The sequence below is a fragment of the Propithecus coquereli genome, unplaced genomic scaffold (assembly GCF_000956105.1).
Source record: "Propithecus coquereli isolate 6110/MARCELLA unplaced genomic scaffold, Pcoq_1.0 Scaffold6492, whole genome shotgun sequence".
NCBI classification, from domain to species: Eukaryota; Metazoa; Chordata; class Mammalia; order Primates; family Indriidae; genus Propithecus; species Propithecus coquereli.
This window is the reverse complement of record NW_012152499.1, coordinates 1-9,928: the sequence shown is the minus strand read 5'-3', so window position 1 is coordinate 9,928 and position 9,928 is coordinate 1. Positions and strand designations below refer to the sequence as shown.

The following is a 9,928-nucleotide window of genomic DNA, read 5'->3' as shown; positions in this document are numbered from 1 at the left end:
GAGGGGCTCACACTTCCTACTTCAGGAGCTTGCTGCAAACTCAGTGATCATGACCGTGCGGTGCTGCCGTGAGGACAGACGTCCAGGCCTGGGGGACTGAACTGAGAGTCCAGAAACAAACCCGTGCATTCGCGGTTTGGACAAGAGCTCCAGGACAACCCGACAGAACCAGAACAGTCTGTAACAGGTGGTGCTGGGACACTGGCCATCCACGTGCAAAAGAATGAAGATGGATCCTTGCTTCACACACACACAACAATTAACTAAAACTGGATCAAAGGTCCAACAGAGCTGAGATCATAAAACTCTGAGAAGAAAACAGGGTTACTTCTTCACAACCTTGGATTTGGCGATGGATTCTTAGATATGCACAAAAAGCATAAGCAACAAAGGGAAAATAGAAGAGCTGGACTTTATCAGAAGGAAAAACTTTTGTGCTTCAAAGGACAGTATCAAGAGAGTGAAAAGTCAGCCCAGCCGTGGGAGAAGATATTTGTAATTCACGTGTTGGTACTGGACCGACATCCAGAGTGTGTAGAGCTCTGAGTGTCGCGTGTGGGCTGCTGCTCGAGGGAGCGGAGAGATGTCTGCAGGTGACAGGGCCGGGCTGGCCCCCAGCGGCGGATCTCACAGGACCTCACCCAGCTGACAGTGTCGGGGTCTGGATCAGGGACTGTGTTTGGAAAAGTTCCAGGGGCTTTAGGAAAAGTTAGAGCCGGGCTGTGAAGTGTCTCCCGTAGGAACGGAAGAACAGACCGTGGACATGATGGTCCACGTGGGGCTCACTCCTGGGAGGGCAGAGGCCTTGGGGCCACGGGGCGCCGCGTCCAGCCATCCTGTGCTCCTGGGTTCTGTGCTGACCTGGGCTGGGCCTGAGTCAGGTGGGGGTGGGGGGCCGCGTGGCCCATCCCGGAGCGGTCTTGTCAGCTGGGGCTTCAGGGCCTGGAGGGAGCATTTTACTGAATCTGGGCACTTCGACCTCTCTCAAATCCAGATGCATCTTATTTTTCAAAGAGCTCGCAGCTTCGAAGGGCGTGGGTGAGCGCGGCTCTTTGTGGATGACTCGGTGGCGTCGGAGGCCGTGGTGGGGATCTGGAAGCAGGTTGAGGGGCTGTCAGAGCGTCCTGAGCAACGTCACGGAAATAATTAAAAAGAGAATCTCCTGCCACCCCAGCCATCCTCTCCGCAGGCGTAGGAAAGAGTGAAACGGTTTTATTATTGAATAAGCGTTAAATCAGCCCTCGATGCCCCGAGGCTGCCAAGACAGAGAGACTCTCACCCGCCCTTTCTCCTAGCCAGGCAGACCACCCTGGTGACAGGGACAAGAAAACATGCCAGAGGGTTCCCAGCCTTTTAAAAAAGTTTACCTGTATCCCAAAGGGGCAGGGAAAGGAGCTGCCCTTACACGTTTCCCAAGGAAACGTTCTAAGAACAGGGACGAGGGAAAAGGTGTTTTGCCCTTTGGCACCAAAATGTTCTCCCGTTTTCTCTGAGGTTTGTATTTTCCCTGAGGGTGGGGCTGGGGGCAGGGGAGGGGCCGTGAAGGGGGCAGTGAGTCCTTTTCCTTAAAATGGGTCCCGGAGTGCAGCCGGTGCGGCCGCCCTGGCCCAGACCCGCCCCGAACCTCGCCTGCGTCTCCCCGGCAGAGGTCCAGAGCTTCGCAGGCACCGAGAAGGACGGGCGCATCGTCGGGGAGATCGCCTTCCAGCTGGACCGGCGTATCCTGGCCTACGTCTTCCCTGGCGTGACGCGGCTCTACGGCTTCACCGTGTCCAACATCCCAGAGAAGATCAAGCAGGTGCGCCCCTGTGGCCCGGGACCCTCACTGCCCGGGGCCGGGGTCCGTGGCCTCATGACTGGACACTTCCAGGAGGCTCCGGGCCCCAGGCCTCATGGCGCAGCACCTGTGCTCCGTGCCTGTGCTGGGTGCTTGTGCTCGGTGCCTGTGCTCAGTACTTGTGCTCAGTGCCTATGCTGGGTGCTTGTGCTCGGTGCCTTGCTCAGTACTTGTGCTTGGTGCCTGTGCTGAGTGCTTGTGCTCGCGCTCGCTGCCTGTGCTGGGTACTCGTGCTTGCTGCCTGTGCTGGGTACTTGTGCTTGCTGCCTGTGCTGGGTACTTGTGCTCAGTGCCTGTGCTCAGTACTTGTGCTCGGTGCCTGTGCTGGGTGCTTGTAAGGCACCCAAGGCAGAGGCCCGACTCCTGTTCCTGACACTGTCTGTGCAAACTCTGCCGGGCAGGATTCCCTGATCTAAGCTGTTGGGAAGACAGCCCTGCCCCTACCCTCGTCCACACAGGGCCAGAAGCTGCCCTGACCCCAGTGCCCCAGCCCCGTGGGGTCCCTGGAATTGCCTGGCACTGCAGTGGGGCCTCCCTCTCACCCCCACACCCTGTGCCCTGTGACCCCTAACCTCCCTCTCTCCTGCCCCTAGCACTGTGTCTCGCAACCTCTGTCCTCTCCACTGTGCACTGTGACCCTAGACCTACCCCCCACTGTGAACTGTGACCCCAGACCTAGCCCCCATTGTGGGCTGTGACCCCAGACCTAGCCCCCATTGTGGGCTGTGACCCTGGACCCGCCTCCACTGTGCGCTGTGTCTCCAGACCTCCATCAAGTCCCTGGACGGCTCCGTGGACGAGAAGAAGCTGCGCGAGCTGACCCACCGCTACCTGACGCTCACCGCGCGGCTGGAGAAGCTGGGCTACAGTCGCGACGTGCACCCCGTGTTCAGCGAGTTCCTCATCAACACCTACGGCATCCTGAAGCAGCGGCCCGACCTGCGCGCCAACCCCCTGCACAGCAGCCCGGCCGCGCTGCGCAAGCTGGTCATCGACATCGTGCCCCCCAAGTTCCTGGGCGACTCGCTGCTGCTGCTCAATTGCCTGTGCGAGCTCTCCAAGGAGGACAGCAAGCCGCTCTTCGCCTGGTGAGCCCGCCACGCCCGCCGCCTTTCCTGCAATAAACGTGTTTGTTCCAAACCTGGGGGCCAACGTGCCTCCTGCGTGTATCCCCCGAGGGGGAAGGGCCGCCCGGCTGCGCCGACAGCGCCTGGGAGCGGGTGCCCTCCGCGGACCCAGCCGTGCGGGTGCTCCGCAGCCCGCGCCGCCCGCACCTGCTGCACTTGTTGCCCTTTATTAAAATCATCTGTTTACCTGCTGCCTTTACCTCTGGCTCTTTGAGGGCGTGGAGAGCGCCTGGCTCCCTGCTCCGCCTGCAGGAGGTGCCGGCTGGGATCCTGGCTGTGGAGAGCGGCCGGAGGGGCAGGGCCCAGCCTGCAGGACTGTGCCCACCTGCCCTCCGCCCTTGCAAGGACCCGGGTCGGTTCCTGCGGTTGGCTGTGGACTCGGCCGGGCCCTGGGAAACGCAGCGCAGCCCCTCGCCCAGGAGCGAAGGATTCCGGCAGGAGCCCAGGCCCTGCGCGGCCCAGCAGCCCCCGCCCAGGCGGCGTCTTTTTGGGAGCTGACTCTGGTGGCAGGTGGCACCGCGAGGGGCCAGTCTGTGGTGTCCGACGCAGGGAACCCCAGGGAGTGGGCCTCTACCCGCAAGCCCCATGGGCCACCTCCCTGCAGGAGCAGGAGCCGCAGCCAGGCCAGCCCGGCGCGAGGATGGCCTCGGAGGACCCGCAGGGGCTGAGGGGCGCCCGGCTCCAAGGCCCTGGAGTGGCATCGGCACGTTAGGAGATGGGCCCCAGCCTGGTCCCTGTTCTGTCTGGGCACCCAGGGGGTGCGCTGGGTCCCGCGGGGGCCCCTGCTCTGACGACTGATGCTGGGCGGGCTGGGTCGGGGCAGGGCGGAGCCCACGCCTGGCAGGAGGGGCGGGCCGGCCCCTGGGGCTCTGGCCTGTTGGCCTCGCCCCTTGGGGTGGCGAAGCTCCACCGTGGTAATGACCATGTCCAAGCTGGGCCGGCACCGGGACCCAGGCCCAGGGAGGGCTGCGGCCGCAGAACCTCGACCGGGGGTGTGGGGGGTGGGGGGCTTCCCCAGGTGCCGGCAGACGGGGTGGGAGGGTGCGGTGAAGCGTCCTTGGCTGTATCTTACCAGGTGTGCAGGGTGACAGCCAGGACCCAACTGCCCAGAAAGCTCATTACTCGCAGACTCCAGAGCGGGGTGCTCTGCGCCACACATGGCCACGCTGGGCAGCCGGCCACGAGGAGGCGGAGGGGGTTTCCAGGCAGCGTGGCGTGTTTGAGCAAGGGCTTGAGGGGCTCAGTTTCTGTGGACTCTGGGCTGTCGGGTGGCGTCTAGCTGGGCAGGCTCTTGCCTGGGGGTGATCCAGGGCAGGGGGCGAATGCCTGGGCCGGCTGGGCAGGTGGGCTCCAGGTGGGTGCTGTGCCTGTCGCAGGTGTGCACTGTGGCAGGGCAGGTGTTTGCCGGGCTAGGAATCGGCTGGGGGTGTCTCTTCCAGCTGGAAAGGCCCACGACGTGGAAGCATCGTCAGGGAGAAAGTAGCTGGCAGGGGCACCTGGCCCCCAGGCCTGGGCTGGAGCGGCCCCCGGGGGCTCTGGCTGGGTGGTGCCCCAGTGACCTGTTTTATCTTGATCACCCCGTCTCCAAGTCCCGTCACATTCTCAAGTGCTGGGCCTCCGGGCTTCATCGTAGGATTTTTGTGGGGCACAGTTCAGCCCACACAGACCCATCCTCCCCTCCCAGCCTCCAGACGTGGCCCGGCTGGGGGACTCTGTGTGCTCCGAGTCACAGGCCCCCTGAGTGGCCACAGGAGGTGGGGTCCCCACGGCCCACAGGCCCACACGGCTGGGGGTCCGAGACCGGGCGCTCCTTGCCCAGGCCCCGCGGTTACTCCCGGCACTGCTGGCACCTGCTCTTGGGAGGCGTCAGCGGGACGTGAAGGCACCTGGCGGTGGGCAGGGCTGGACTCTGGGACCAGGGGAGCCGCGTGGCCTGTGGCCCCGATTAAAATGATTGACTTCCGTGGGCCGTGGCGCAGCCTCCAGACAGCAGCTGGCCCTTCTGCGCGTGGCCCTGGTGCTGCTGGACCTCCCAGGGAGCCTCCGGCCTTGGGGCGCAGGGAGAGCAGGGCCTCTTCGGGGGCCCCAGCAGCCCACACCTCGTCCACACGCACACGCACCGAGCAACACGTGATCTCGGTCACACACAGGAGTGTCACGGGCACACGCACCCCCATGCGCACACCCGCCTGCCCGCGCCAGCCTCGGCCGTGTGGGGCCTCACACTCGGTCTCCCGTGTGAGTGGACAGAGGCCTGAGGGCTGCATGCAGGGTCACACGGAGGGGTCACCTGGTGGCCCTGGGCTGCAGCTGGGTGGGACCCCCCTGCCAGGGCCTCCTGGGGTCCTCAGCAGGCAATCCCAGCCCCGGCCCCGCACGCTGACTCCTTCCTGGGGGTCGCGCCCCAGCTGGTGGAGCTGCCCTCCTAACCCCTCGGTGGCAGCTCCGTCTGCCCTGTTTGCTCGGGGACTGCTGGTTAATGAGAAGCCGGCGGGGAGGTGCCACGGGCACATAAAGCCCCAGCGCGGCGCGGCGCGGAGGCTCCAGCCGCTTCCCTCTGTCTGCCTGAGAGAGCAGCCTCTGGATCCCGCGCCAGCCATGTCCCAGCTGGTGGAGTGTGTCCCCAACTTTTCGGAGGGGAACAACCAGGAGGTGAGGCCCCCACGGGGCTGGCCGAGTTTCCGGGGAGCTGGCAGGGGCAGCTGAGGGTCTCGGCTGAGGCCGAGAAGGGAGTGGGGAGGGTCCCCCCATGCAGCCACTTCCTATTGGTCCCAGGGACGAGCCCACGGTGATGGGACTCGGCAGAGACTGGCCCAGGGTGGGTGGGACACGGCCAGAGCTGGGAGGGACTGCAGGGCTGGTGGCGGGCCCAGGAATCTCTCGGGGGCTTCCGGTGGGGGCTCGGTGGACCTCTGGGCCTCGGTGCTCTCATCTGAAAATGGCCAGTCGAGGACCCCAAAAGGCTGTGCGCAGGTCCCCCCCGGTGTGTGGCCTCCACACTACAGCCTGGGAGGCAGGTGCTGTCACCACCCCTTACCTGGAAGAGACAGCGCGGAGAGGTCCAGCAGCCACCCAGCCCAGGAGCCGTCCTCCACCCAGAAGGTTCCAGACCCTTCGGGCCCCTCCCCCACCCTGGCCGTCTGCCCCCGCATGGCCTTGGCTTGTGTCCCCTTCTCTGAGCCACTGCCCCCGGGCAGTCTCCTGAGGGCTGCGCCTGCCACCCTCCCTGCCGGCCCCACGCGTGGGCGTGCGGGCTCCTGGGCTGGGGCTCGCGCTCTGCGGGGCTCCTGGGCCCGTTCCCCCGTGGGCTGCAGCCACCTCCGAAGCCCCTTTCTGCTCTCTCAACGGGGACGCTCAGGCGTGGGCTGGGCTTTGTCCCCAGGTCATCGACGCCATCTCCCAGGCCATCTCGCAGACCCCGGGCTGCGTGCTGCTGGACGTGGACGCAGGCCCCTCCACCAACCGCACCGTCTACACCTTCGTGGGGCGGCCGGACTGCGTGGTGGAGGGGGCCCTCAGTGCCGCCCGGGTGGCCTCGCGGCTCATCGACATGAGCCGGCACCGAGGTGAGGCTGGGCCGGGGGTGGGCCTGACCCTTGTCCAGGGTGCTGGGGAGAGGAGGGCCCAGGGCGGGGCCGGGGGTGTGCTGTCCGCAGGGCTGCCCAGGTGTGGCTGCAGGGGCTGTGTGCGGCCCCTCACGGCCGCCTCCATGGCCAGGTGGGGGCCTCCCCCGCACCCAGCCAGCCTCTGAGCAGGCCCCGGGCAGGGGTGCCGGGAGCCCACAGCGAAACCAGCGGGGGCGGGCGGGGTCAAAGGTTGGTGGACACACACGGATCCGGTCTCAGCCAGGCCTCGTGGAGGAATTCACAGGCGACCCCAAGTGGTGAACGGACAGCGCCGGTTCTGGGCGGTGCAGGCGAGGCAGGCGGGGGCTGGGCAGCTGGTCATCTGGGGGGCTCGCCCGGGGCTGGGTCTGACCACGGTGGAGGCATCGCCAGCCACAGGACGCTGTGAGCGTAGTCTGGGTTCTCCGCTGCCGGGGGAGGGGTAGCGCCGGCCGCCTCCAGCCTGACCGGGACGCCCTGAGAGCTGAGCGTCCAGCTTCGCGGCCCCTGGAAAGTTATTTTTGTGACTATTGGGAGGAGGAGGGTTTATCCCCAAGGTGCCAAACTCCTCCTGGGTCTTCAGGCCTCTCCACCGTGGCCGTGAGGACGGTCCGCAGACCCCCGTGGGGGACGCTGCCATGGCCGCCGCAGGCTGGGGGCAGCTGGGCTGCCGCCAGCGCGGGGCGGGGGTGCCCAGGGCCGGCCCCTCCCTGACGCAGTGAGAGCAGCTCGGGGCTGCAGAGGACAGAGGAGCTCGCGCCCACTCCGCTCCCGTCCCCGCAGGGGAGCACCCGCGCATGGGGGCCCTGGACGTCTGCCCCTTCATCCCGGTGCGGGGCGTCGGCATGGACGAGTGCGTGCTCTGCGCGGAGGCCTTTGGCCAGCGGCTGGCAGAGGAGCTGCACGTGCCAGGTGTGCGCCCCCCGCCCCCTGCCTTAAAAACCCGCAACCCCTAAAATAGAAGTTTCACTTGGGAGAATTAACTAAATCAGAAAATGATACGAATCATATGGAGACAAGCAGGGAAAAGTGCGTCCACCGTGGGGGCTGGCGGGTGGGTGAGAACGAGGCTCCCCCGCTGTCCCCCAGTGGCCACCAGGGCCACACAGGCTGAAGTGTGGGGGGGGGGGCAGCTGAACAGCCGCGTCTACAGTCCAGCAGGGGCTGGGGCTTTTTGGCGGGTTCTGTTCTTTTCTCTGTTCCTCCTTCTGCGGTTACGTTTATCACGCAGTGAAAACACATTTCAAAGAGAGACACGAGGATCCTGCCATTAGCATCCCCCACGTTTGGTCCCAACCCTCCCAGCTGTGGCCTTTTCAAGGGCATCCGAGCAGGGGTGGGGAACCGGCCACGCTGCCGTCTGCCTGGGAGCTGGCGCCGCGGGGGGTCTGTCCCCAGGGTCAGCCTCACCGCGGGTCCTCTTGCAGTGTTCCTGTACGGAGAGGCGGCGCGGACGGCCAGCCGCAGGAGCCTGCCTGCCATCCGGGCAGGGGAGTATGAGGCCCTCCCCGAGAAGGTGCCGCCCTGTGGGTGGGGGGTCTGGGGGTGGGCCCTGCCCCTTCTCCTGGCAGGGGTGGGTGGGCCTGGGCCCTCCCCAGACCCCACCGGGGGCTGCCCCTCCCGTGGGGGACACCTCACCTGGGGTGAACTTCCCTGCAGCTCAAGCAGGCCGAGTGGGCGCCTGACTTTGGCCCCAGCTCCTTTGTCCCCAGCTGGGGGGCAACCGCCACGGGGGCACGGAAGTTCCTCATCGCATTCAACGTCAACTTGCTGAGCACCAAGGAGCAGGCCCACCGCATCGCCCTCAACCTGCGGGAGCAGGGCCGTGGGCAGGACCAGGTGAGCAGGGGCTGGGCCATGGGCTGGGCCAGGTGAGTAGGGGGCAGGGCTGTGGGCAGGGCCAGGTGAGCAGGGGCTGGGCCAGGTGAGCTGGGCCAGGTGAGTAGGGGGCAGGGCTGTGGGCAGGGCCAGGTGAGCAGGGGCTGGGCCAGGTGAGTAGGGGGCAGGGCTGTGGGCAGGGCCAGGTGAGCAGGGGCTGGGCCAGGTGAGCAGGGGGCAGGGCCATGGGCAGGGCCAGGTGAGCAGGGGCCAGGTGAGCAGGGGCAGGGCTGTGGGCAGGGGCAGGTGAGCAGAGGCAGGGCCAGGTGAGCAGGGGCAGGTGAGCAGGGGCTGGGCCAGGTGAGCAGGGGCAGGGCTGTGGGCAGGGCCAGGTGAGCAGGGGCAGGGCCAGGTGAGCAGGGGCAGGTGAGCAGGGGCTGGGCCAGGTGAGGCAGGGCCAGGTGAGCAGGGGCAGGTGAGCAGGGGCTGGGCCAGGTGAGCAGGGGCAGGGCTGTGGGCAGGGCCAGGTGAGCAGGGGGCAGGGCTGTGGGCAGGGACAGGTGAGCAGGGGCTGGGCCAGGTAAGCAGAGGGCAGGGCTATAGGCAGGGCCAGGTGAGCAGGGGCTGGGCCAGGTGAGCAGGGGCAGGGGCAGGGCCAGGTGAGCAGGGGCTGGGCCAGGTGAGCAGGGGCAGGGCTGTGGGCTGGGACGGGTGAGCAGTGGGGTGGTGCTCGGCACTGACCCCATGGAACCCCCAGGGGCTCTCGGGAGAGGGTCCGAGGCTGAGCCCCCAAGCAGGACGGTGGCGCAGAGAGCGTCACCCAGGAGCCTGTGATGTGGTGTGGACGGGGCTCAGCCTCCGACCTGCCGACCAGCCCAGCCCAGCGTCCGCGCCCTGCAGGAGGGGCCACGCTGAGGGTCCCGGTGTTTGAAGTCGGGGAGCACGTTCTTCAGAGGGGCTTTCCCACAGGGGCAGGCTGGACCTGCTGAACACCGCAGCGTTCCCACAGTGGTGGGGAGGCAGCTGCTGCCTGAGCCCAGGCGTCCCCAGGTGTCCCCAGAGTCCCCACCTGTCCCCCCCGCCGCTGTAGACTCAGTTGTCTGTAAGCGCAACACAAAAGCAAGGTGACCTCCAAACCCTTTTCTGTGCCTGGGCTGAAGGCAGGGGTCAGAGGTCCCCCCCATGTGGACTCAGGCACCCCAGGAGTGAGGGGCTGAGGGTGTCCGCACGGCCTCTGGGCATCCTGGTGCCTGACCCTTGGGCCTCAGTTTCCCTGTGGTGGGTGGGGCCTCTCCCTGCCCCTCCCCAGCCAGCTACAGGCGGTGGGGGGAGCAGAGCCACAGAATCGGCTGGCTGACCCTCCTGAGGCCACCCCGGTCACCCTGGCCTGCGAGCATCTCGGCCCAGGCTGGGAAACACTTTTCCTCTGCAGCCGGGACGTCTGAAAAAGCTTCAGGCCATCGGCTGGTACCTGGATGAGAAGAACCTGGCTCAGGTGTCCACGAACCTCCTGGACTTTGAGGTCACGGCGCTGCACACGG

General features: G+C 66.4%; 2 protein-coding genes across 2 annotated transcripts; both read left to right on the top strand.

Annotated features, from left to right (window-relative positions):
- Window positions 1-1,042: 1,042 nt before the first annotated feature.
- LOC105822934 (speriolin-like protein) lies at window positions 1,043-2,950 on the top strand (the record flags this gene model as incomplete). Its single annotated transcript, XM_012660009.1, has 3 exons — window positions 1,043-1,092; window positions 1,630-1,798; window positions 2,603-2,950. Coding segments are annotated over 3 exons (546 nt in total), but the record flags the coding sequence as incomplete, so codon positions are not given.
- A 2,438-nt stretch (window positions 2,951-5,388) lies between these two features.
- On the top strand, window positions 5,389-9,924 carry LOC105822933 (formimidoyltransferase-cyclodeaminase; the record flags this gene model as incomplete). Its single annotated transcript, XM_012660008.1, has 6 exons — window positions 5,389-5,616; window positions 6,347-6,530; window positions 7,353-7,481; window positions 7,997-8,085; window positions 8,229-8,408; window positions 9,820-9,924. Coding segments are annotated over exons 1-6 (741 nt in total), but the record flags the coding sequence as incomplete, so codon positions are not given.
- Window positions 9,925-9,928: the final 4 nt, after the last annotated feature.